The sequence below is a fragment of the Anomaloglossus baeobatrachus genome, chromosome 5 (assembly GCF_048569485.1).
Source record: "Anomaloglossus baeobatrachus isolate aAnoBae1 chromosome 5, aAnoBae1.hap1, whole genome shotgun sequence".
NCBI classification, from domain to species: Eukaryota; Metazoa; Chordata; class Amphibia; order Anura; family Aromobatidae; genus Anomaloglossus; species Anomaloglossus baeobatrachus.
Window position 1 is genome coordinate 332,078,356 of NC_134357.1, and position 25,019 is coordinate 332,103,374.

Consider the following 25,019-nt stretch of genomic DNA (forward strand, 5'->3'; position numbering starts at 1 on the left):
TTAGTATAACATACTGTGGGGACAGGATTTTCTGGAAGATTCCTGACACACTCACCTTCTCGCTGTCATTCTCGGTGAACTTGTTGAGTAGTCTGGTTCTCTGCTGCCCTTTCAGATTCCGCAGTAATGAAGCCAGGATAGAACAGATATGCTCTGTATAGTAAAAATGGCAAGTTACAACAGAAACGCTTATGTGAAAATGTATAGAGAGCCTCTTTAGTGACATGTAAGGGATGCTAAACCTCCCAATGACTTGTGTCACGACAGTGGAGCCTTTAAGAAGAAGGGAATTTTGTTTACTTACCGTAAATTCCTTTTCTTCTAGCTCCAATTGGGAGACCCAGACAGTGGGTGTATAGCTACTGCCTCTGGAGGCCGCACAAAGAACTACACTTAAAAGTGTAAGGCCCCTCCCCTTCTGGCTATACACCCTCCCGTAGGAGTACGGATTCCTCAGTTTTAGTACCAAAGCAAGAAGGAGGAAAGCCAATAACAGTTTCAAAAACAAATTCAATCCGATAACAAGATCGGAGAACTTAAGAAACAACATGAACAACATGTGCACCCGAAAAACGAAACCCTAAGAACAAATAGGGCGGGTGCTGGGTCTCCCAATTGGAGCTAGAAGAAAAGGAATTTACGGTAAGTAAACAAAATTCCCTTCTTCTTTTTCGCTCCTAATTGGGAGACCCAGACAGTGGGACGTCCAAAAGCAGTCCCTGGGTGGGTAAAAAGATACCACATGAACGGGCTGTAAGACAGCCTCTTCCTACAGGTGGTCCACCGCCGCCTGAAGGACCTGTCTACCTAGGCTGGCATCTGCCGAAGCGTAGGTATGCACTTGATAGTGTTTGGTAAACGTGTGCAGACTCGACCAGGTAGCCGCCTGGCACACTTGCTGAGCCGTAGCCTGATGCCGCAATGCCCAGGACGCACCCACGGCTCTGGTAGAATGGGCCTTCAGTCCAGATGGAATCGGAAGCCCAGCAGAACGGTATGTGTGAAGAATTGGTTCCTTGATCCACCGCGCCAGGGTGGATTTGGAAGCTTGCGATCCCTTATGCTGCCCAGCGACTAGGACAAAGAGCGCATCAGAACGGCGTAGAGCCGCCGTGCGAGAAATGTAAATCCTGAGTGCTCTCACCAGGTCCAACAGATGTAAACCCTTTTTAAATTGGTGAACTGGATGCGGACACAAAGATGGCAAAGTGATATCCTGATTGAGATGAAAGGAAGAAACCACCTTGGGAGAAAACTCTGGAATTGGACGCAGTACTACCTTGTCTTGGTGAAACACCAGGAAGGGAGATTTGCAAGATAACGCCGCTAGCTCGGACACTCTTCGAAGAGACGTGACCGCCACAAGAAAAAACTACCTTTTGTGAAAGCCGAGAAAGGGGAACCTCTTTCAAAGGCTCGAAAGGCGGCTTCTGGAGAGCAATGAGAACCTTGTTCAGATCCCAGGGTTCCAATGGCCGTCTGTAAGGAGGAACGATATGACAAACTCCTTGGAGAAACGTGCGTACTTTAGAAAGCCGTGCCAAGCGCTTCTGAAAGAATACGGATAGCGCGGAGACTTGACCCTTAAGAGAGCTAAGCGACAAACCTTTTTCCAACCCAGACTGCAGGAAGGAAAGAAAAATTGGCAATGCAAATGGCCAGGGAGAAAACCCTTGAGCCAAGCACCACGCTAAGAAAATCTTCCACGTCCTGTGATAGATCTTAGCTGAGGATGGTTTTCTAGCCTGTCTCATTGTGGCAACAACTTCATGAGATAAACCTGAGGCCGCTAGGATCCAGGACTCAATGGCCACACAGTCAGGTTCAGGGCCGCAGAATTCAGATGGAAAAACGGCCCTTGAGACAGCAAATCTGGACGGTCTGGTAGTGTCCACGGTTGGCCTACCGTGAGGTGCCACAGATCCGGGTACCACGACCTCCTTGGCCAGTCTGGAGCGACGAGAATGGCGCGGCGGCAGTCGGACCTGATTTTGCGGAGCACTCTGGGCAACAATGCCAGAGGTGGGAACACATACGGTAGCCGGAACTGCGACCAATCTTGAACTAAGGCGTCTGCCGCCAGAGCTCGGTGATCGTGAGACCGTGCCATGAAAACCGGGACTTTGTTGTTGTGCCGTGACGCCATCAGATCGACGTCCGGCATCCCCCAGCGGCGACAGATCTCCTGAAACACGTCCGGGTGAAGGGACCATTCCCCTGCGTCCATGCCCTGGCGACTGAGAAAGTCTGCTTCCCAGTTTTCTACGCCTGGGATGTGGACTGCGGATATGGTGGATGCCGTGTCTTCCACCCACGTCCGAATCCGCCGGACTTCCTGGAAGGCTTGCCGACTGCGTGTTCCCCCTTGGTGGTTGATGTATGCCACCGCTGTGGAGTTGTCCGACTGAATTCGGATCTGCTTGCCTTCCAGCCACTGTTGGAAGGCTCGCAGGGCAAGATAGATTGCTCTGATTTCCAGAACATTGATCTGCAGGGTGGACTCTTCCTGAGTCCACGTCCCCTGAGCCCTGTGGTGGAGAAACACCGCTCCCCACCCTGATAGGCTCGCATCCGTCGTGACCACTGCCCAGGACGGGGGAAGGAACGACTTTCCCTGTGACAATGAGGTGGGGAGAAGCCACCAACGGAGAGAGTCCTTGGCAGTCTGAGAGAGGGAGACAGTCCTGTCGAGGGACGTCGATTTCCCATCCCACTGGCGTAGAATGTCCCATTGTAGAGGGCGCAGATGAAACTGCGCGAACGGGACTGCCTCCATTGCTGCTACCATCTTTCCTAGGAAATGCATGAGGCGCCTCAGCGAGTGCGACTGGCTCTGAAGGAGAGATTGCACTCCAGTCCGTAGCGAGCACTGCTTGTCCAGTGGAAGCTTCACTATCGCTGAGAGAGTATGAAACTCCATGCCAAGATAAGTCAGAGATTGGGTCGGGGTTAGATGAGACTTTGGAAAGTTGATAATCCACCCGAAACTCTGGAGAGTGTCTAGTGCCACCTTCAGACTGTGTTGGCATGCCTCTTGAGAGGGTGCCTTTATAAGCAGGTCGTCTAGATACGGGATGACCGAGTGACCCTGCGAGTGCAGAACAGCTACTACTGCTGCCATGACTTTGGTGAAGACCCGGGGGGCTGTTGCCAGACCGAAAGGTAACGCTACGAACTGCAGGTGTTCGTCGTGTATGACGAAGCGTAGGAAACGCTGATGCTCTGGTGCAATCGGCACGTGGAGATACGCATCTTTGATATCTATTGATGCTAGAAAATCTCCTTGAGACATTGAGGCTATGACGGAGCGTAGGGATTCCATCCGGAACCTCCTGACTTTTACGTGTCTGTTGAGCAACTTTAGATCCAGGACGGGTCGATACGATCCGTCCTTTTTTGGGACCACAAACAGATTGGAGTAAAAACCGTGACCTTGTTCCTGAAGAGGGACGGAGGTCACCACTCCTTCCGCCTTTAGAGCGGCCACCGCCTGCAACAGAGCATCGGCTCGGTCTGGTGGTGGAGAAGTTCTGAAGAAACGAGTTGGCGGACGAGAACTGAACTCTATCCTGTACCCGTGAGACAGAATATCCCTCACCCAACGGTCTTTGACGCGTGACAGCCAAATGTCGCCAAAGTGGGAAAGCCTCCCACCGACCGCGGGTGTGGGAATCGGAGACCGCAAGTCAGGAGGACGCCGTCTTGGCAACGGTTCCTCCGGCTGTCCTTTTTGGGCGTGACTGAGACCTCCAAGAATCTGAGCGTCTCTGGTCTTTTTGAGTCTTTTTTGACGAGGCGAATTGGGACCTGCCCGGTCCTCGAAAGGACCGATAACCAGACTGACCCTTCCTCTGTTGGGGTTTGTTTTGTCTGTGTTGCGGTAAGGATGAGTCCTTACCCTTGGAGTGTTTGATGATTTCATCCAAACGCTCTCCAAACAATCGGTCACGAGAAAAAGGCAAATTGGTTAAGCACTTCTTGGAATGAGAATCTGCTTTCCAATGTCTCAACCACAGGGCCCTACGCAAAACAACGGAGTTGGCTGACGCCACTGCCGTGCGGCTTGTAGCGTCAAGAACAGCATTAATCGCGTACGACGCGAATGCCGCCATTTGCGAGGTCAATGGTGCTACCTGCGGGGCAAATGCACGTGTGACTGAGTCGACTTGCGCAAGCCCGGCTGAGATAGCTTGGAGTGCCCATACGGCCGCAAAAGAAGGCGCTAATGACGCTCCAATCGCTTCATAGATGGATTTCAGCCAGAGCTCCATCTGCCTGTCAGTGGCATCTTTAAGTGCCGCTCCATCTTCAACTGCAACCAAGGATCTAGCTGCAAGCCTGGAAATTGGAGGATCCACTTTTGGACACTGGGTCCAACCCTTGACCACCTCAGGGGGAAAAGGATAGCGTGTATCTTTAAGCCGTTTAGAAAAACGCCTTTCAGGATAAGCGTGGGGTTTCTGGATTGCGTCTCTAAAGTCAGCGTGGTCCAGAAAAGTGCTTAATGTACGCTTAGGGTATCTGAAATGGATTCTCTCGTGCTGCGAAGCTGACTCCTCTACAAGAGGAGCTGGTGGGGAAATATTTAACATCTTATTGATGTTAAATATAAGATCATTAACTATGGCGTCACCATCTGGTGTATCTAGATTGAGAGCGGTCCCAGGATCAGAATCCTGATCAGTTACGTCCGCCTCATCACCCATAGATTCATCTCGCTGGGATCCTGACCATTGAGATGAATGTGAAGGTCCGTCATAGCGAGCCCGCTTAGGCTGCCCTGGGCCATCGTCCGAGTCAGAGTCTTCACCCTGAGGTGTATATGCCCGTCCCGGAGCTTGGAGGTAATTCAGCTGAGGGGGACCAGGGGGCAATGATTGCACAGTGTCCGTGGCCTGAAGTACAGGCCTAGCTCGCAATGTGTCAAGAATTTGTGACATAGTGAGAGACATTCTGTCAGCAAAAGCTGCAAACTCAGTTCCTGTCACTTGGACAGCATTCACAGGTGGTACACCCTGGGTCACGTCCAGCAGAGGCCCCGGCTGTGCAAGCGCCGCAGGGGCCGAGCACTGCACACAATGGGGGTCCGTGGAGCCTGCCGGTAGAAAAGTCCCACATGCGGTGCAGGAAGCATATAATGTCTGTGCCTTGGCACCCTTGCGTTTTACGGACGACATGCTGCTGGCTCTCTGCAATGTGAGAGAGTCTATAGCCAAAGGGCGACCAGCGCTATGTAATACCAAGTATTTGTAAAAAACAAAATACTAAGAATACTACTGGCACAAGAGGGGGTGAGCCCTGAGGGCTGCTTACCGCCCGCTGAACAGCGGGTAAGAGGCGAAGAATTCCTTGTCTGGGTCTCCCCGGCTCCCCTCTGCAGCTCAGCGTGTCAGCAGGAATGGCTGCCGGCGTCTGTGGAGAGGGGCGGGCCGTGGGAGTTCCCAAACAAAAGTGCGGGAAACAGTGTCCCCTCTGTGCCGATTGTGAGGGCTGGAGTATGTAAAAACGACTCCAGCCCTCGGCGCTGATGCACTGACCAGCGTCCCGCCCCTCTCCTGACTGGCAGGTCTGGGGGCGGGAACGAACGGAAGCAGGCCGCAAAAGCCGGGGACTCGAGTTATCAGCGCGGCCGCCGTAAAAGCGCGGGCCGCGCTGAAGTCCCCGGCGCACCACAAGTGCCAGCCGCGCCGCAGTCCCAGCGGCCGGCGCGACCGATTCCCAGAAGTGTGCCTGCTTCAGCGAAGCTGAATGAGGCCATGGCACAAGCGCCGCAGCGCTGATGTCCCCCGGCGCACTACAACACCCAGCATGCTGCGGTGTGAGCGCCAAATGCACGGGGACACAGAGTACCTTGAGGAAGCAGGGCCATGTCCCTGATGTACTCCGCTCCATCCAGCATCTTCTCCAGGGGCTGTAGATGGAGCACGGTCTCAGTGCCTGGAGACCAGTAAATCCCACTTCACCCAGAGCCCTGTAAAAAGGGATGGGGAAGGAATCAGCATGTGGGCTCCTGCCGCCGTACCCGCAATGGGTACCTCAACCTTACAAACACCTCCGACATACAGTGGGGTGAGAAGGGAGCATGCTGGGAGCCCTGTATGGGCCCTCTTTTCTTCCATCCGACATAGTCAGCAGCTGCTGCTGACTAAAAACAATGGAGCTATGCGTGCGTGTCTGACCTCCTTGCGCACAAAGCTAAAACTGAGGAATCCGTACTCCTACGGGAGGGTGTATAGCCAGAAGGGGAGGGGCCTTACACTTTTAAGTGTAGTTCTTTGTGCGGCCTCCAGAGGCAGTAGCTATACACCCACTGTCTGGGTCTCCCAATTAGGAGCGAAAAAGAAAACTGGATTGTATAAAAAAATTGGTGTCACCATTTTCCGACACCCGTAGGGTTTTAATATTTTTCCTTTAACACAGTTAAGACTTTTTTTTTTACTAGTACATTAACTGTTTCATTGATACCAATTAAGGGGAAATGGCACAGTTTGATAGTTTTTATGTCATTTTATATGTAGGTGGAGGCTAAAAATCCCTCACATTTCTAGTGCTTTGACTTTTTTTACTTTTTTTTTTTTGGCAGGGCGTTATCCATTTTATATTTTGATGCGCTGAACTTTTACAAACACCGTAATAGCATGTTAACGTTATTTTTTATTACCATTAGGAGACTGGAACCTGCAAATGTCCGCTCGCTTATGCTATATGCTACAATACACCAGTATTAATGGACCGTATTTTTCGGATTATAAGACGCACTTTTCCTCCCAAAATTTTGGGAGGAAAATGAGAGGTGAGTCTTATAATCCGAATGTAGCTTACCGGGGGGTGGTGGAAAATGTTGACAGTAGGCAGAGGCGATGCCGCGGGTGCTGTACGGCAGGCGGCACTGCTCTGTGGTGCAAGCGGTGAGGCAGGGGCCATCCTGAAGACGTAAGCGGTGTGGGCTTCAAATAATGGCGCACAGAGTCAGCGCGTGCACAAATGGAGCTCTCAGCTCAAGATCTCATCTGCGTACGCGCCGCCTCCGGCCCATTGATATACCAGCAGTGGACTTAACGAAAATGGCGTCTGGAGGTGGCGCGTGTATAAATGAGATCTCAGGTTGTCATTGAGCCAATTACTCAATCTGCGCACGTGCTGACTCCGGGCGCCATTTCTTTGAAGCCCACACCACTGACAGTTTCTGGATGTTTTCTCTGCCTCTCAGCGCCGCTGAGCATCTGGGACACCTGCCGCACAGTCCGCAACATCGCCCTGCTCCACGATCACCCCTGCCTCCTATGACCCTCGCTCCACCACTGCTGCCACACCCCCCACGGGGTAATACACCACCGGATTAGAAGACTGACCCCCTTTTTTTCTCAAAATTTGGGGTGTGTCTTATAAAACGAAAGATACGATATATAATGAAAATTGCCTGTGGCTGAAGTTCACTGGGGTACCAAGATTGCAGTAATGGCCATCTTCAGTAGGCCTCCAGCTATCCTGATCATTGGTGCCCTTCCCCCCGCTGGAAGCTGATGTGTGTGCTCCATTTTAATGCCACTGTCGATCTTGATAGCAGCATGTAAATGGTTAACAGCAGCCATCAGAGTTCAATTGTCTACTCTTAGACGCAGATAATGGCTACATTATATAGACAGAATCTACCGCATAGGAAGATATCTCAGCTCCCTCCACACACTGTGACCCCAGCACTTCGATACGTACATTTGCACTAACAGATTAAAAAAGTGTTGCCAAGTTCTATTCTTCCCACAATCTGAGCCACTCCTGTCCATGGTCTGTGCCTGACATAGCAGCTCATACCCTTGTAAGTGAAGAGGATGAAGAGGCCACATCCGACATTAATAATTCTATTCCACGATTCATTAGCTTTGTTTACTGAACCAATATAACCGCCATCTCATTTCTTATTGTAATAAGTCCAATTTCCAGACTTCTGAACAGCACACCTGCTTGGTGATGCCAAGAAACCATGCCAGGCGTTACATCACTAGCCTATTTTGCCCTTCGGTATCTTAGAAAAGCTGAATGTAAAAGTCATTTTTCGGTGGTTTCTTTAGAAGTAATGGGCACATGATTGCATAAAAATTTCCTATGTATTTTTTTTGCATTTAGACTGCAGCGTGAACGCTCTCACAAACCTGAATGGCAACGTTCTCCACATAAAAGCCAAGTCGGAGCAGTCCGTGATAAAGGTCATAGATGGAATGACAGTGACACTTGCTACTGGGAAAATAACCGCTGCATTCAGGGCTTTAGTTTCCTGCCATCACAAACTGACTAACAGTGTCACCTGGGACCGCTGTCTAAAAGCAATGCGAGCCGGGTGCTCCTGGGTAATCAGATGGATTAGTCGAACCTCTAGAAACGACTCCTCTGAAAGTCTACAAGGAATTTCCACAGAAGAGAATGGATATCCAGCTTAGCTTCCGAGAGAAGATATTTTTACTGCATACGACAAGACGTGTAATTTGCTGTGCCGCATAATTTCCGCTTTACTTTTAACCTTGTGCACAGTCAGTGCTCTCCGAGCCGTGGCGGACTGAACTGCTCAAGCTCGGAGCATTGTACCAGTCAGTGCAGTGGGCGGCTGCAAAGGACAGAGTAGCACCAGTTCATTTTTACAGTTTCCTCACCCTCATGTTCCTTCTCGGAAACACCGCTTTTCTTCATCTTTTTGGGCGATTTCATGAAGAGTGGAAAGATGGTCCTGAGACCGAGGATGTCTACAAACTTGTGGCAGTTGTCACTGCCTTCAGGGCCAATCATGGCATGGTCCAGCACACGAAGAGCGCTACAGCGGGACATTTTCTTCTCTCTGAAGAGGACCAAGGATTACAGGACAGCAATTTAAGATCTATAATACATTATATAAAGCTACACATTTATTATACTGCCTGTTCCTTCATAAATCTTTATAATGGTGAGCACCTCACCTAAGCATAAGGTTCATCAGCTGCAGGCCTTCACCTTTCAGGAATCGGTCTCTGTTGCTGCTCAACATTAGACATGAACAAAGGGCATCAAACAGGTTCTCCATCATTTCCTGCTCCTCTGCGGTGCTAGGATCATGCCGCTTAAACACCTAAGAGGAAGCAAAATCCTCAGTGATCCACTATGTTAAATGCATAAACCCACAGGTATCCTCATAGGTGTTCTCTCCCTGCCCCCCTCCAAGTCATAAGCATCAAACATGTAATATATCTGGCATCTGTATTATGTAAAAGAACTAATAGGGTGGTCTGTAAGGGAAATCTGTCAGCAGGTTTTTGCCATGTAATCTGAGAATAGTATAGTGTACGGGCAGGGACCCTCATTACGGTGATGTATCACTTACTGAGCTGCTTGCTGTCATTTTGATAAAAATGTACAACCCCACCCACACCACTGACTGACAGCTTTTTGTGTACATGCAAAAAGCGGTCAATCAGTGGTGGGGGCAGAGTTATATAGAGCTCCTGAATATGCAGGCCTACATGACAGCAGGTTTACTAGTCCTCTAGTGATCATCTGCTGCAGCTAAAACAGTGATTTTATTGAAAAGGCAACAGGCCGGAATGAAGATCTCTTCCTCTGAATTATACTGCACTCCGATTGAATAGCAAAAACCTGATGACAGATTCCCTTTAAAGGTATCTGTATTCGGCTAGCACCAGAATTAGGTGTTCAAGAAGTTGATGTTCTCAATCTTGAAGAAACACTGCATACAGATTACCATAATCTTTAGAAAATTTTAATAACAGCTCTACGACATATAGATGGCTTTTTTTTGTATACCTAAAGAGCAATATGATACTTATTAGTGACATGACAACCCTTGTAGATGACTCCATGACATTTGTGTAAAATTACCAATTATTTAAACAGCACTGCAAAGAAAATGTAGCAGTAACTCAAGCTGGAATATGTTCATTTAAGCGTACATTGTGTATTTACAGTATATATATATATATATATATATATATATATATATATATATATATATATATATAGTGTGTGTGTGTGTGTGTGTGTGTGTGTGTGTGTGTGCATATTATATTCTATTATACACACACACACACACACAAACCTATAAACCTGTACAGATCCTAATGAATGTATGACTCCTGATCAAAGCTGTAAGCCACATTAAGTGTTTGTTGTGACATAGGTGTACACCATAGAGGCAATTGGCAGAAAGATAAAGGTAGGTAGCAGAAAATGATGAGAAGAATAGCAATAATCAATATTTTTGCACAGTCTGGGTGGCATGGGGTTTGGCATTAGACAGTATCACAGGCAGGTGCGCATTGACATTATCTTGTAAAAGCTGAGACAGCAGTCTACCACCGTATGCTCGGAGAGATGCCAAGGTGTACGCGGGCAGGGAGTGGGAGGCTCTCACCGATAACTGCTGAAGCAGCACGTCTATTCCATCCAGCTCCCCCAGGAGTTCCCGAGTGTCTGAGAGAAGGGAAGATAATGTCAGCAGAGAAGAATAAATCCATCAGCAGAGAGGATCAATACACAGTGACAGAGGGCAAGATGGTACATGAGACTGAGGAGGGAGGAGAGGAATGGAGAGGGGGAGAGTAGAGAGCAGTCCGTGTCAGGAGTAGGAGAGGACTAGATGCGAAGAAGGTTATGGAATACTTGAAGGCAGTCAGCTGAACAATATATACCATCCACAAATAACAGAAGGCATAAACAATACAGTAAAACCATAATCCTCTTACCATCGTTATTCTGTAGAAGAATAGCCAGAATTTCACTGCAGTACAGCTTGTTGGCATCAAACGGTAGCTTGGCCTATACGCCAGGAAAAACTCAGGAATTAGTGTGTTGGCAGCCACAAATCACACAGAGCAGCGCGGAGAGAATTTATAAAATTATAGCGCAGTAGGAACGCTGGGGATCTACAGTAAAGGGGGATTGAGGCTAGGCAACATCACCATGATTCTCAATGTGGTCGCATCGCAATCTAACAATCCAAACTGCTAGATTATTCACGGTAAGTCGAAATTGTACATTATTTTGCTGCCATAGACTTTAATGTTATTTGCATTTGACATAAACCAAAAAACGGCCATAATGAAAAGTTGCCAACAGCTGAGACAAGCTGCACAATTCTTCTGGGCAGCTTGTTTGTCTGACACTTGCTGTCTTGTGATACACGTTGCGATTTTTTCCATATGTACACAGTCAAGGAGAAATAAAACTCATCTAAAACACACCAACTGAATAACAATGGTCAGTGTGGTGTTGGATTTTAGCATAGTAAACACACGTACATATAATATGCCCCTCTCAACAACCCCCTATATGGATCCCCGTAAAATCTCTTTTTTGGAGCCTTCAATTAGGGGACATAGGAAACCATGGATGTATGTTGCTACCGCCACTAGAAGGCTGACACTATGCAAACAAAAGTGAGCTCTTCCCCAGTAGTATACACCCAGTAACTGGAACAGAGATAAATCGGTTAGTGAGAAAGTAGTAGGAGAAGCAACAGTAAGGCAAGAACAGATTAAAATAATGGACTAAAAGAGCACAACTGATAACTAAACACAAGGGCAGGTGCTGTGTCCCCCAATGAAGACTCCAAGAAAGATTTTACGGTGCGTATCCAAACTCATTTTTTTCTCTATCACTTCATTGGAGGACACAGGAAACCACAGGATCTCCTAAAGCAGTCCTATGGATGGGCACAGGATAGTACCCTCAAGTCTGAGCTTGAACCAGTGTGGCATGCAGGACCCTTCTACCGAGGCTCGCATCAGAGGAGGTGATGGTGCGTACCATTGTAGAAATTTGTGACGGTATGAATGGAAGACAAGGTAACAGAATTGCAAAACTGCGATACAGGAGCCTGGTGAAGGACAGCCCAGGAGGACCACACTACACGAGTGAGCTGTGACCCTCAGTGGGCGCTTTCTGACCTTTATCCGGTAAATTTACAGGATGGCAAACCAGATCCAGGTGGATCTGGAGGCAGGAAGTCCTCTGCAATAACCATCTGAATTCATGAAGACAGTCTGTTAGTCTGAAAGACTGCCGTCCTGGCAATGTAAAGGGTGAGTGCTCTCACGAGGCCCAGCTTGTGAAGCGACTGTTTGTGAATGAGAGGAGACAGGAAGGGAGCACAATTTCCTCATTAAGGTGAAATGAGGAAAATACTTCAGGGAGAAAAGATGGAGACGGACGCAAAACCACCCTGTCTTGATGGGACACTAAATAGAGGTGAGCGGCAGGAGAGCCGCAAGTTCGGACACTTGTTTGATCAAGGTGATGTTTACCAAGGAGGAAACCTTCCAGGAGTTGAAACTAGAAACGTAATAGCGGTTCAAAAGGAGACTTCTGGAGGACAACCAGGTTGAGATAAGGTCTCAAGACTCTACCAAAGTTCGGAAGGGTGGCACAGAATGTTCAACCCACTGAAGGAAGGTTCTGACCTGGGGACAAGACGCAAGACTTCTCTGGAAGAGAATGAAGGACGATGAGATCTTGCCCTTGAGAGAGCTAAGGGACAGGCCTGAATCAAGACCATACTGCAGGAAGGATAGCAGGGAAGGTAAGGAGAAGACCCTGGAAGCAGTCCGATTCATTTCACATCAGCAGAAGGCAGCCTTCGGAGTGTGAAGGTATATGAGAGGAAGAAGGCTTCCTTGCTTTGATCATAGTCTAGATGACCTGATCAGAGAGATACCAGAGGATCTAAAAACTGCAGCTTCAACAGCGTTTAATTGATAGACTGAGAATTCTGGTGGAAGTGGGGACATCTGGAAGTTTCGATGAGATGTCCACGAGGAAGTGGATCAGCTCTACGTAGCAAGGTCTTCTGGGCCAATCCAGGGCAGGGAGTATGATGGGCACTCCTTCCGCTTTGATCTGGTTGACCAGCCTGGGGATCAGTGGTAGAGGAGGAAACCGATATGGAAGATAGAACTGGGACCAGGAGATTGCCAGAGCAGCGGAGTCCATCACTAGAGGATCTCACAATCTGGTCATGAACTGGGGAAACCTTGTGGTTCAATCTGGATGCCATCAGGTCGATATTGGGAGTTCCATGTCTGAGCTAGATCTGTTCAAAGTCTGGTTCAGAGACAATTCGCCTGCGGTGAGGCCTTCTCAGCCAAGAAAGTAAGCAGCTCAGTTGTTCACTCAGGGAATGTGTACTGCTGAAATTGCTCGTACATTCCATATGGCCCACGAAAGGATCCGGGAGACTTCTGACATCACTGCTAGGCTTCCAGTTCCTCCTTGATGGTTAATGTTTGTCACGGGCATGGCGTTGTCGAACAAGACAGGGATCGGACTGTTGAAGAGAAGATCCTGCCAATGAAGGAGAGCAAGGAGGATTTGGGGATCTGAGTTCCAAAATGTTGATAGGAAGAGATGATACGGAGCATCATCAATCCTGCACTGTAAGGTTCCGGAAAACTGCTCCCCAGCTGAGGAGCTTGGTGTCCGTTATGATGCGACAGTGAAACAGTAAAAATGATCTTTCATGAAGAATGAGAGAAGAATGTCTCCACCAGTCCAAAGATCTCTTGATCTGGCCAGGAAGTGTTATTGCCCGGTTCAGGGAGTTAGTGCACTTGTCTCATCTTCATGAAAGAAAGAACTCAAACGGGCGAGTGTGGAACTGAGAAAAAGGAATGGTTTCCATTGCGGCTAACATCTTGCCCAGAACGCTCATGGAGAATCAGAGAGAGCACGGAGAGAGATAACTGAGAATAAAGGGTGCTTTACACGCTGCGACATCGCTAACGATATATCGTCGGGGTCACGTTGTTCGTGACACACATCCGGAGCTGTTAGCGACATCGCAGCGTATGAGACCAAGGAGCGACGATCAACGATCGCAAAAACGTCAAAAAAACGTTGATCGTTGACACGTTGCTCCTTTTCATAATATCATTGGTGGTGCATGCCGCTGGTTGTTAGTCGTTCCTGTGGCGTCACACATCGCTATGTGTGACGCTGCAGGAACGACGAACATCTCCTTACCTGCGTCCACCGGCAATGAGGAAGGAAGGAGGTGGGCAGCATCTTCCGGCCACTCATCTCCGCCCCTCCTCTGCTATTGGGCGGCCGTTTAGTGACGCCGCAGTGACGTCGCTATGACGCTTAACGCACCTCCCCTTGAAGGAGGGATTGTTCGGCGGTCACAGTGACATCGCTGAAAAGGTATGTGTGTGTGACGCTGCCGTAGCGATAATGTTCGCTACGGCAGCAATCACCAAATGTTGCACGAACGACGGGGGCGGGTGCTATCGCTAGCGATGTTGCAGAGTGTAAAACACCCTTAAGTCCCTCTTAGGAGGGCAGAGAGCTGGTGTTTGGGCAGTAAGACTTTTGCACATGCGGTGTCAAACAAGTAAGGGGTGACGAAAATGCCTCTGATCCTGAAAATTGTCATGACGGCTGCCATTACCATTGTGAAGACCCTGGACGTTGTGGATAGGTCAAACGGCAGTGCTGTGAACAGGAAATGGGACTCCTGAACTGCGAGATGCAGGAACCTCTGGTGGGATGGAAAAATGGGTTTGTGGAGATATGCATCCCGGATGTCCACTGAACAAAAGGAACTCCTCAGGCTCCATGGAGGCTATTATTGAGCAGAGGCTCCATTGAGCAGAGGCTCCACGGAGGCTATTATTGAGCAGAGTGACTATCCTTAAGTGGCGAAGGCGGACGCGCCTGTTTACTACCTTAAGATCCAAAATTGGGTGGATGCATTCATCCTTCTTTGGGACCACAAATAGGTTTGAGTAGAAACCTTGGAAACTCAGAGGGAAAAGGAATGAGGACAATGGACCTGGAGAAAGAATCCATGGCTTTGGAGAAACCAGGTATGAGAGAGGGATCCTTTGGAGGGTGAGATTCAAAGAAGCGGGAGTGAGGAAAACTATATTGTAGTCGAATAATACAAGGTCCCGGAATTCATGCATAGTTGACTACGGAAAGCCACTCACCCTGGAAAAGGAGGAGACTACCACCCACCCTGAGAGGGCTCCCAGGTAGGGACGCTCTGTTATGTATGGGAGAATCTGAACGTCTTGCTCTGGTGCCGAGCGAACATGAGGAGGAAACTGGGGTCCAGCTGACGGAAACTAGAGAGACAACAGTAGTGACGCAACCCCACACTGTTTTCAGTCTCTAGTTGGGATGACAGAGTGACAATGCCACTCTGTTGCCCAATCGTGAGCTAAATATGAAAAGAAAAAAAAGGGAAATCAATAAAACACAACATATTTAAGACAGAAATGAGACCAAGTGCTACCCCATGTCTGCCTCCTTCTGATAATATCAAAAATAGCAACAAAAAGAGGAGATAAAAACTCCCCCAAAAATTTAATATACTCTCAGCACAAAAGAGGGCAACCAGTCCAGTTAGTCCAGGCCAACACATCTATGCACAAACAGGATGCAGACAAACCTCTCAGCATGATGGACACTACATAGGGCGCTGTTCACACTTGTATGCGCATGGTGTCCAGCCAGCAACCTATTACCACGCCCTTACTATTAGATTAGGCGGATTACCCGGACACTACTCACTGCAGCACACAAGGGACAGAGATTCCACTATGCACGGCTGTATTAAGAGGCCCAGCTGCACCTCGTATAAAGAAAGTGCAAAAAAAAAGAGAATTTTGTTACTTACCGTAAATTCTTTTTCTTATAGTTCCGACATGGGAGACCCAGACCATGGGTGTATAGCTTCTGCCTCCGGAGGACACACAAAGTACTACACTCAAACGTGTAGCTCCTCCCTCCTAGCATATACACCCCCTGGATAACCAAATATAGCCAGTTTAGTGCAAAAGCTGAAGGAGGACATCCACCCACAAGTAGAGACAGAGCAAAACCCGGAACAACCGGAACCTCTGTCTACAACAACAGCCGGTGATAACACACGGAACAAGAAACCTGCCAACAGGCAACAGGGAGGGTGCTGGGTCTCCCATGTCGGAACTATAAGAAAAAGAATTTACGGTAAGTAACAAAATTCTCTTTTTCTTCATCGTTCCTTATGGGAGACCCAGACCATGGGACGTTCCAAAGCAGTCCATGGGTGGGAATAAACAGAAAAACTGAGAAGTAGGCGAAACCTAACTTCACAAATGGGCGACAGCCGCCTGAAGGATGCGTCTGCCCAAGCTCGCATCTGCCGAAGCATGAGCATGCACTTGGTAGTGCTTCGAAAAGGTATGCAGACTAGTCCAAGTGGCAGTCTGGCAGACCTGCTGAGCCGTAGCCTGGGCCTGAAAGCCTAAGAGGCACCGACAGCTCTGGTCAAGTGTGCCTTGATCCCCGGCGGGAGAGGCACTTGAGTACACTGGTAGGTATCGGAAATGGCCGACCTAAACCAACGAGCCAGGGTCGGCTTAGATGCCGAGAGGCCCTTACGCTAACCAGTGGTCAGCACAAAAGAGAGGTGCACCGCCTAAGAACAGCGGTGCAAGACACATAGATCCGGAGCGCCCGCACCAGATCCAGAGTATGCAACGCCTTTTCAAAGCGATGAACAGGAGCCGGACAAAAGGAAGGCAGGGAAAATGCCCCGGTTAAGGTGGAAGCAGCAACCACCTTAGGGAGAAAGTCCGGAGTCGGACGGAGAACCACCTTGTCTTGATGAAAAACCAAAAAAGGGGGGACTCCGAAGAGAGTGCAGCCAAAACAGAGACTCTCTTGAGGAAAGTTATGGCCACTAGAAAGACCACTTTCTGTGAAAGACTAAACAAAGAAACCTCCCTAAGAGGCTCAAAGGGGGGTTTCCGGAAGCCGTGAGGACCGGATTAAGGTCCCAGGGCTCCAAAGGCCGCCGGTAAGGCGGAATGATGTGAGATGCGCCCTGCATGAAGGAGCGCACCTGAGCCAGCCGGGCGATACGCCGCTGGCACAACACTGACAGAGCCGAGACCTGTCCCTTAAGGGAATTGAGGGATAGTCCTAGCTGCAGACCGGACTGTAGAAGGGACAGAAGGGTCGGCAAGGCCAAAAGGCCAAAGGATACTTCCGAGCTCGAGTCATAGTGGAGATGACTTCAGGAGGGATACCAGAAGTCGTCAAGATCCAGGACTCAAAAGCCACGCCGTCAATCTGAGAGCCGCAGGTTCTGGCGGAAAGACGGACCTCGTGAGAGAAGGTCTGGACAGTCCGGGAGATGCCATGGCACCTCTACGGACAGACGGAGCAGGTCAGGGTACCAAGCTTGCCTGGGTCAGTCTGGAGTAATGAGAATGACCCGACGGCCCTCCTTTCTGATCTTGCGCAGGACTCTGGGCAAGAACTAGAGGGTGAAACACGTAAGACAGACGAAGCTGGGACCAAACTTGAACCAGTGCGTCTGCCGCAAAAACCTGAGGATCGTGGAGCCACGGTTTGACGGCTGAGACAATCTGCCTCCCAGTTTTCCACGTCTGGGATGTGGGCTGCGGATATGGTGGACTAGGAGTCCTCCGTCCACTGAAGAATGTGATGAACCTCCAACATTGCCAGGCGGCTGAGTGTCCCGCCCTGGAGGTTGATGTAGGCAAACGCTGTAGCGTTGTCTGACTGGACTCGAATGTGCCTGGCCGCCAACAGATGGTGAAAGGCTTAGAGAGCTAGAAACACAGCTCTGATTTCCAGCACATTGATCCAGAGGGCTGATTCGGACAGAGTCCAAGTGCCCTGCGCTCCATGGTGGAGATATACTGCTCCCCAGCCGGATAGACTAGCATCTTGGTGAGGATCACCCGGGACGGGGCCAGGAAGGAGCGTCCCTGAGACAGAGGGGCCGAAGCCACCACTGAAACGAGCCCCTGGTCTGTGGCGAAGCCACCACCCCGTGGAAGGAGGAAGTCCGCTTGTTCCAACAGCGGAAAATATCCAGCCGCAGAGGACGCAGATGGAACTGGGCAAGGGAATCACTTCCATTGACACCACCATCTGATCCAGCACCTGTATTAGGTGCCTGATGGAACGACGTCGACCGCCAGCGGAGGGACTGCTGTTTGACTAAGGGCAGCTTCACAAGTGCCGACAGAGTCTCGAATTGCGTCCCTGGGTATGTGAGCTTCTGGATCGAAGTCAGAGTGGACTTGGACAGAATGACAAACCACCCGAATTGGTTAGAGTGGCGAGAGTGAGCGAGGCACTCCGCTAACAGTCTGCACTGGATGAAGCCCAGACTAGAAGGCTGTCCAGGACAAAAGGATCACTGCCAACCCCTAGAGGTGCAGGACCGCAATCACAGCTGCCCCGACCTTGAGAATACTCGAGGGGCCGTGGCTAACCCCAAGGGAAGAGCCACGAATTGGACCACTCTGATTGCAAAACGTAGCCAACGCTGGTGTGAAACTGCGATTGGCACATGCAGATAGGCATCTCTGATGTCGATGGATGCTAGGGAATCTCCTTGGGTCATTGATTGATCGCAGAGACTCCATGCGAAAATGCCGCACCTGAACATGCTTGAGAAGCTTGAGATCCAGGTCGGAAGGCACCGCCCTCTTCGGGTACTAGGAATAGATTTAAGCAGAAATCTCAGAACCGTTCCCAGTCGGGAACCGGTACAATTACTCCAGTGGCCTGCAAGAATGCCACAGCCTGTGAGAAGGCGGCGGCCTTGGAGCAGGGGGGAGTTGACAGAAAAAAATCTGTTTGGCGGGCTGGATAGAATTCTATCCTGTAGCCGTGGGAGATGGTATCTCGCACCCACTGATCGGAGACGTGTTAAAACCATACGTCGCCAAAGTCGGAGAGCCTGCCACCGACCAAGGACGTTGCTGGCGTGGCCAGATAGCCAGGAGGAGGCTGACTTAGTGGCAGCGTCTCCTGCGGTCTTCTGAGGACACGGCTTCGTGCGCCATTTGGGTTTACGATCCTTGGCTGAGCTAGTGGACGAGGCCGAGGGCTTAGAGAACGATCAGATGGAGGAACGAAAAGAACGAAACCTCGACTGATTCCTGCCCTGGACAGGTTTCCTGGTTTAGGTTTGTGGCATGGAAGAACTCTTCCCGCCAAGAGCTTCCTTAATAATTTCATCCAGTTGTTCCCGAATAGTCTGGTCCCAGCAAAAGGGAGCCCAGCAAGGAACTTCTTTAGAAGCATCCGCCTTCCACTTCCGAAGCCACAGGAGCCTGCGGATAGCGAGGAAATTAGCCGAGGCCACCGCAGTGCGGTGAGAGTCTCCAGCATGGCAGACATGGCATAGGATGAAAAGACTGAAGTCTGGAAGTTAAGGCAACCATTTCGGGCATAGAGTCCCTGTGAGGGAATGCATCTCCTCTAGAGAAGCAGAGATGGCTTTGAAAGCCCGCACTGCTGCAAAAGCTGGGGAGAACGAGGCCCCTGCCGCCTCCATACAGATTTGGCCAGAAGGACAACCTGGCGGACAGCAAAACCGTAAGTGAGGAGCCATCAGCCACTGACACAACGGTCCGGGCTGAGAGTCTAAACACCGGAGGGACCACCTTTGGTGAATGAGCCCACTCCTTGACCACCTCTGGTGGAAGGGGAAAACTGTCATCAGAACCACGCTTCGGGAAGCGTTTGCCAGAGCAGACCCTGGGCTTGGTCACAGTGGCCTGAAAACTGGAGTGGTTAAGGAACACACTCCTTGTTCTCTTAGGCAAGGTAAACTGGTGCCTTTTTGCCAGAGAGGGTTGCTCCTCTGATACTGGCGGACTGAGGTCCAGTACAGAATTAATGTACAGTGGGATCCTTAGAGAGGTGCCGTCAGCCACTGATACAACTATCCGGGCTGAAATACTAGACACCGGAGGGACCACCCTTGGTGAATGAGCCCACTCCTTGACCACCTCTGGTGGAAGGGGGAAACAGTCATCAGAACCACGCTTTGGGAGCGTCTGTCAGGACAGGCTCTGGGCTTGGTCACAGTAGGCTGAAAACTGGAGTGGTTAAGGAACACACTCCTTGTTCTCTTTAAGGTATACTGATGCCTTTCTGCCAGAGGGGGATACTCCCCTGATACAGGCGGATTGAGGTCCAGTACAAATATAATGGACGCAATCAAATCATTAGCATCTGCATCACCTTCGGACAGATCAATGGTACATGAAGTAGCGTCCGAGCCCCTAGTAAAGACATCCTCCTCGTCCAGTGAGTCAGCTCGTGAATCAGAGCTGCGGGACGGGGAAGGACAGGGGACCCTGCGTCTCCATTTTAGGAGGACGGTGTCTGAGACCAGATAAAGAGTCCTCTGAGAGCTTTGCTGAGCGAGCCGTAGCAGCAGAAGCGCCCTGAGAAGGGGGCTAATGCATGCTCAGCACCACCGGAGCCGGAGCAGCTGGAGGGACCACTGATGAGCCTCCAGGCTGAGGGACCACTGTGTTTTGTGCTCGGTACAGGCAGTACGAGTCTACATGCAGTGCATATTAAGAACAGCCTTGCAGCCTTGCTCTGATGTGAGACATGCTGCAGAAGTGGGGGCTCTGTCCAGAATGACCCCCAGCAGAGTATATAAACAGAGAATATAAGCAGCTGCACAACCGGAGGTTGTGGCTTGCCAGACCGTTTAACATACATTTCTGTGCCCTCCAGTCCCCCAGCCCAGGCCCACATTTGTCACAATGTGGTATCTCTGTGCCTATGCAGACATTGAGAACGCTGAGAAAATGGCGACCGGAGCGAGGAGAGGGGGCGGGGCCTACTCTGAGAGCGGGCAAATGAGGTATACAGGGGAGGGAATCTTTCCTCAGTGAGGAGTGTCCGTTCCCTGTGCTGAACAGCCGCTGGGCGGAGCCACACTGTCCCACTGCATGACTAACATGCAGGGGCAGTGAAAGCGAAACTAGGCCTCAGGCGAAGCCGGGGCCTAGATTTAAACATGCGGCCAGCGTGCAGGCACCATCGGCGCGGTTCTCCAGTGAAAACTGGAGAACCGGCCGGAAATGTTAACACAGTCATATAACACACTCTCCCCAATAAATAAAGTACAAGGGACCCCTGGAAAGACCACTTTCTGTGGTAAAAACGTCTCAGTACTTAGCTTGTGAGACGCAGGTGCCAGGTCCCTGGGAGGTGAGCGCTCCGTCCGGCAGGATCCTGAAAGGGCTGCGGATGGAGACCGGTCTCCTGCAAAGCAGTGAGAACCGTGATGGCTCCCACTTCAAGCCAGAGCCCCAGGGGATGGTGAAGGAGCGCGGCATGTGAAGGCTCCAGCCTTGTAAAAAAGAGAATTTTGTTTACTTACCGTAAATTCTTTTTCTTATAGTTCCGACATGGGAGACCCAAACCATGGGTGTATAGCTTCTGCCTCCGGAGGACACACAAAGTACTACACTCAAACGTGTAGCTCCTCCCTCCGGGCTATATACACCCCCTGGATGACAATCTACCCAGTTCAGTGCAAAAGCTGAAGGAGGACATCCACCCATAAGTAGAGATAGAGTAAAACTCGGAATAACCATAACTGGGTCTCCCATGTCGGAACTATAAGAAAAAGAATTTACGGTAAGTAAACAAAATTCTCTTTTTCTTTATCGTTCCTTATGGGAGACCCAAACCATGGGACGTTCCAAAGCAGTCCATGGGTGGGAATAAACCAAACTGAGAAGTAGGCAAAACCTAACTTCACAAATGGGCGACAACCGCCTGAAGTATGCGTCTGCCCAAGCTCGCATCTGCCGAAGCATGAGCATGCACTTGGTAGTGCTTCGAAAAAGTGTGCAGACTGGACCACGTGGCAGCCTGACAAACCTGCTGAGCCGTAGCCTGGTGCCTGAAAGCCCAGGAGGCACCGACAGCTCTGGTCGAGTGCGCCTTAATCCCTGGCGGGAGAGGCACCTGAGAACACTGGTAGGCATCGGTGATAGCCGACCTGATCCAACGAGCTAGGGTCGGTTTAGAAGCAGCGAGACCTTTGCGCTGACCAGTGGTTAGCACAAAAAGTGAGGTGCACCGCCTAAAAACGGCGGTGCGTGACACATAGATTCGGAGCGCCCGCACCAAATCCAAGGTATGCAACGCCTTTTCAAAGAGATGCACAGGGGCCGGACAAAGAGAAGGCAATGAAATGTCCTGGTTAAGGTGGAAAGGAGACACCACCTTAGGGAGAAAATCCGGAGACGGACGAAGAACCACCTTGTCTTGGTGAAACACCAAAAAGGGGGATTCCGAAGAGAGCGCAGCCAAATCAGAAACTCTCCTGAGAGAAGTTATGGCTACTAGAAAAACAACTTTCTGTGAAAGTCGAAACAAGGGAACCTCCCTGAGAGGCTCAAAGGGGGGTTTCTGTAAGGCCGTGAGGACCAGATTAAGGTCCCAGGGATCCAAGGGCCACCGGTAAGGAGGAATGATGTGAGATGCGCCCTGCATGAAGGTGCGCACCTGAGCCAGTCGGGCGATACGCCGCTGGAACAATACCGACAGAGCCGACACCTGTCCCTTGAGGGAATTGAGGGACAGTCCTAGCTGTAGACCGGACTGTAGAAAAGACAGGACGGTCGGCAAGGAGAACGGCCAAGGAGCATGGTCGGAAGAGCGACACCAGGACAGGAAAATCCTCCAAGTCCTGTGGTAAATCCTGGCCGAGGAAGACTTCCGAGCCTGAGTCATGGTGGAGATGACCTCAGAGGGAATGCCTGAAGCCGTCAGGATCCAGGACTCAAGAGCCACGCCGTCAATCTGAGAGCCGCAGAATTCTGGCGGAAGAACGGACCTTGAGAGAGAAGGTCTGGGCGGTCCGGGACATGCCACGGCACCTCTACGGACAGACGGAGCAGGTCTGAGTACCAAGCTCGCCTGGGCCAGTCCGGAGCAATGAGTATGACTCGACGGCCCTCCATTCTGATCTTGCGCAGAACCCTGGGCAAGAGCGCTAGAGGGGGAAACACATAGGCCAGACGGAACTGAGACCAATCTTGAACCAGTGCGTCTGCTGCGAAGGCTTGAGGATCGTGGGAGCGAGCCACGTAAACCGGAACCTTGTTGTTGTGCCGGGATGCCATGAGGTCCACTTCCGGAGTGCCCCACTTGCGGCAGATTGATCTGAACACTGACGGATGCAGGGCCCACTCGCCGCTGTCCACGGTTTGACGGCTGAGGTAATCGGCATCCCAGTTTTCCACGCCTGGGATGTGGACTGCAGACATGGTGGACTTGGAGTCCTCCGTCCACTGGAGGATTCGTTGAACCTCCAACAATCGCCAGACGGCTGTGAGTCCCGCCCTGGTGATTGATGTAGGCAACCGCTGTCGCGTTGTCCGACTGAACTCGAATGTGCTTGCCCGCCAACAGGTGGTTGTCGATGGATGCCAGAAAATCTCCTTGGGTCATTGAGGCAATGACCGATCTCAGAGATTCCATGCGAAAGTGCCGCACCTGAACATGCTTGTTGAGAAGCTTGAGATCCAGGATGGGTCGGAAGGAACCGTCCTTTTTGGGGACTAGAAAGAGGTTTGAGTAGAAACCGCTGAACCGTTCCCGGGCGGGAACCGGAACAATTACACCGTTGGCCTGCAGGGATGCCACGGCCTGAGAGAAGGCGGCGGCCTTGGAGCAGGGGGGGGTGGACAGAAAAAATCTGTTTGGCGGGCTGGAAGAAAATTCTATCCTGTAGCCGTGGGAGATGATATCCCGCACCCACTGATCGGAGACGTGTTGCAACCACACGTCGCCAAAGTGGGAGAGCCTGCCACCGACCAAGGACGTTGCTGGCGCGGCCAGATAGTCACGAGGAGGCTGCCTTAGTGGCAGCGGCTCCTCCGGTCTTTTGAGGACGCGGCTTTGCGCGCCAGTTGGATTTACGATCTTTGGCTGCGGTAGTGGACGAGGCCGAGGGCTTAGAGGATGACCAGTTAGAGGAACGAAAGGAACGAAACCTCGATTGGTTCCTGCCCTGGACAGGTTTCTTGGCTTTAGCTTGTGGCAAGGAAGTACTCTTCCCGCCAGTAGCTTCCTTAATTATGTCATCCAGCTGTTCCCCAAACAGCCGGGACCCAGTAAAAGGGAGACTCGCAAGGTACTTCTAAGAGGAAGCGTCTGCTTTCCACTCTCGAAGCCACAAGATCCTGCGGATCGCGAGGGAGTTAGCGGAGGCCACCGCCGTGCGGTGAGAAGCCTCCAGGATGGCAGACATGGCGTAGGATGCAAAAGCCGAAGCTTGAGAAGTTAAGGCATCCATCTCAGGAATAGAGTCCCTGGAGAGGGAATGAATCTCCGCCAGAGAGGCAGAGACTGCCTTAAGAGCCCACACTGCCGCAAAAGACGGGGAGAACGAGGCTCCTGCCGCCTCATATACAGACTTGGCCAGAAGGTCAACCTGGCGGTCAGTGGGGTCCTTAAGAGAAGTGCCGTCAGCCACAGCTACGACTGTGCGGGCTGAGATTCTGGACACCGGAGGGTCTACCTTTGGGGACTGGGCCCAGTCCTTAACCACCTCCGGTGGAAAAGGGAAACGGTCATCTGAACTACGCTTCGGAAAACGTTTGTCAGGACAGGCCCATGGCTTGTTAACAGTGGTGTGAAAGCTGGAGTGGTTAAAAAAACATACTCCTAGGTTTCTTAGGAGAGGTAAACTGGTGTACCTCTACCAGAGAGGGTTGTTCCTCTGACTCTTGAGGGTTGAGGTTCAGTACGGAGTTAATGGACGCAATCAAGTCACTAACATCCGCATCACCCTCAGACAAGTCAATGGGGTACATAGAGGCAGCGTCTGAGCCCACAGTAAGCGAATCCTCCTCGCCCTGCACCTCGGCTTGTGAATCAGAGCCGTGGGACGAGGAAGGAGAAGGTTCCCTGCGTCTCCGTTTAGGGGGACGGGGTCTTAGGACATGCTCTGAGGGCTCTGCAGAGCTCGGAGCCGCAGAGACACCCTGAGAGGGGGGCTGATGCATGGACAGCAGTGTCCGGGACAGCTGCCCCATGGAGTCGGCAAAAGACTTGGAAATAGCTTGTGAAAAGGATGCTACCCAAGCCGGGGGTTCAGCCACCGGGGCCGGAGCAGCCGGAGGGGCCCCTGCGGAGGCTCCAGGCTGAGACACAACCATGTTAGCACAGGCATCACAATGTGGGTA

General features: G+C 50.9%; 1 protein-coding gene across 1 annotated transcript in view; it reads right to left on the reverse strand.

The window, feature by feature from the left end:
• Window positions 1-25,019, reverse strand: part of CTNNBL1 (catenin beta like 1) — an 83,968-nt gene that overhangs the window by 13,839 nt on the left and 45,110 nt on the right. Inside the window, exons 8-12 of the mRNA XM_075347544.1 lie at window positions 10,725-10,797; window positions 10,394-10,452; window positions 8,946-9,094; window positions 8,646-8,827; window positions 56-153 (exon numbers count right to left, since the gene is read on the reverse strand). Of these exons, the coding sequence (XP_075203659.1) occupies window positions 56-153; window positions 8,646-8,827; window positions 8,946-9,094; window positions 10,394-10,452; window positions 10,725-10,797 (561 nt within the window). The remainder of the gene's footprint in view (window positions 1-55; window positions 154-8,645; window positions 8,828-8,945; window positions 9,095-10,393; window positions 10,453-10,724; window positions 10,798-25,019) is intronic.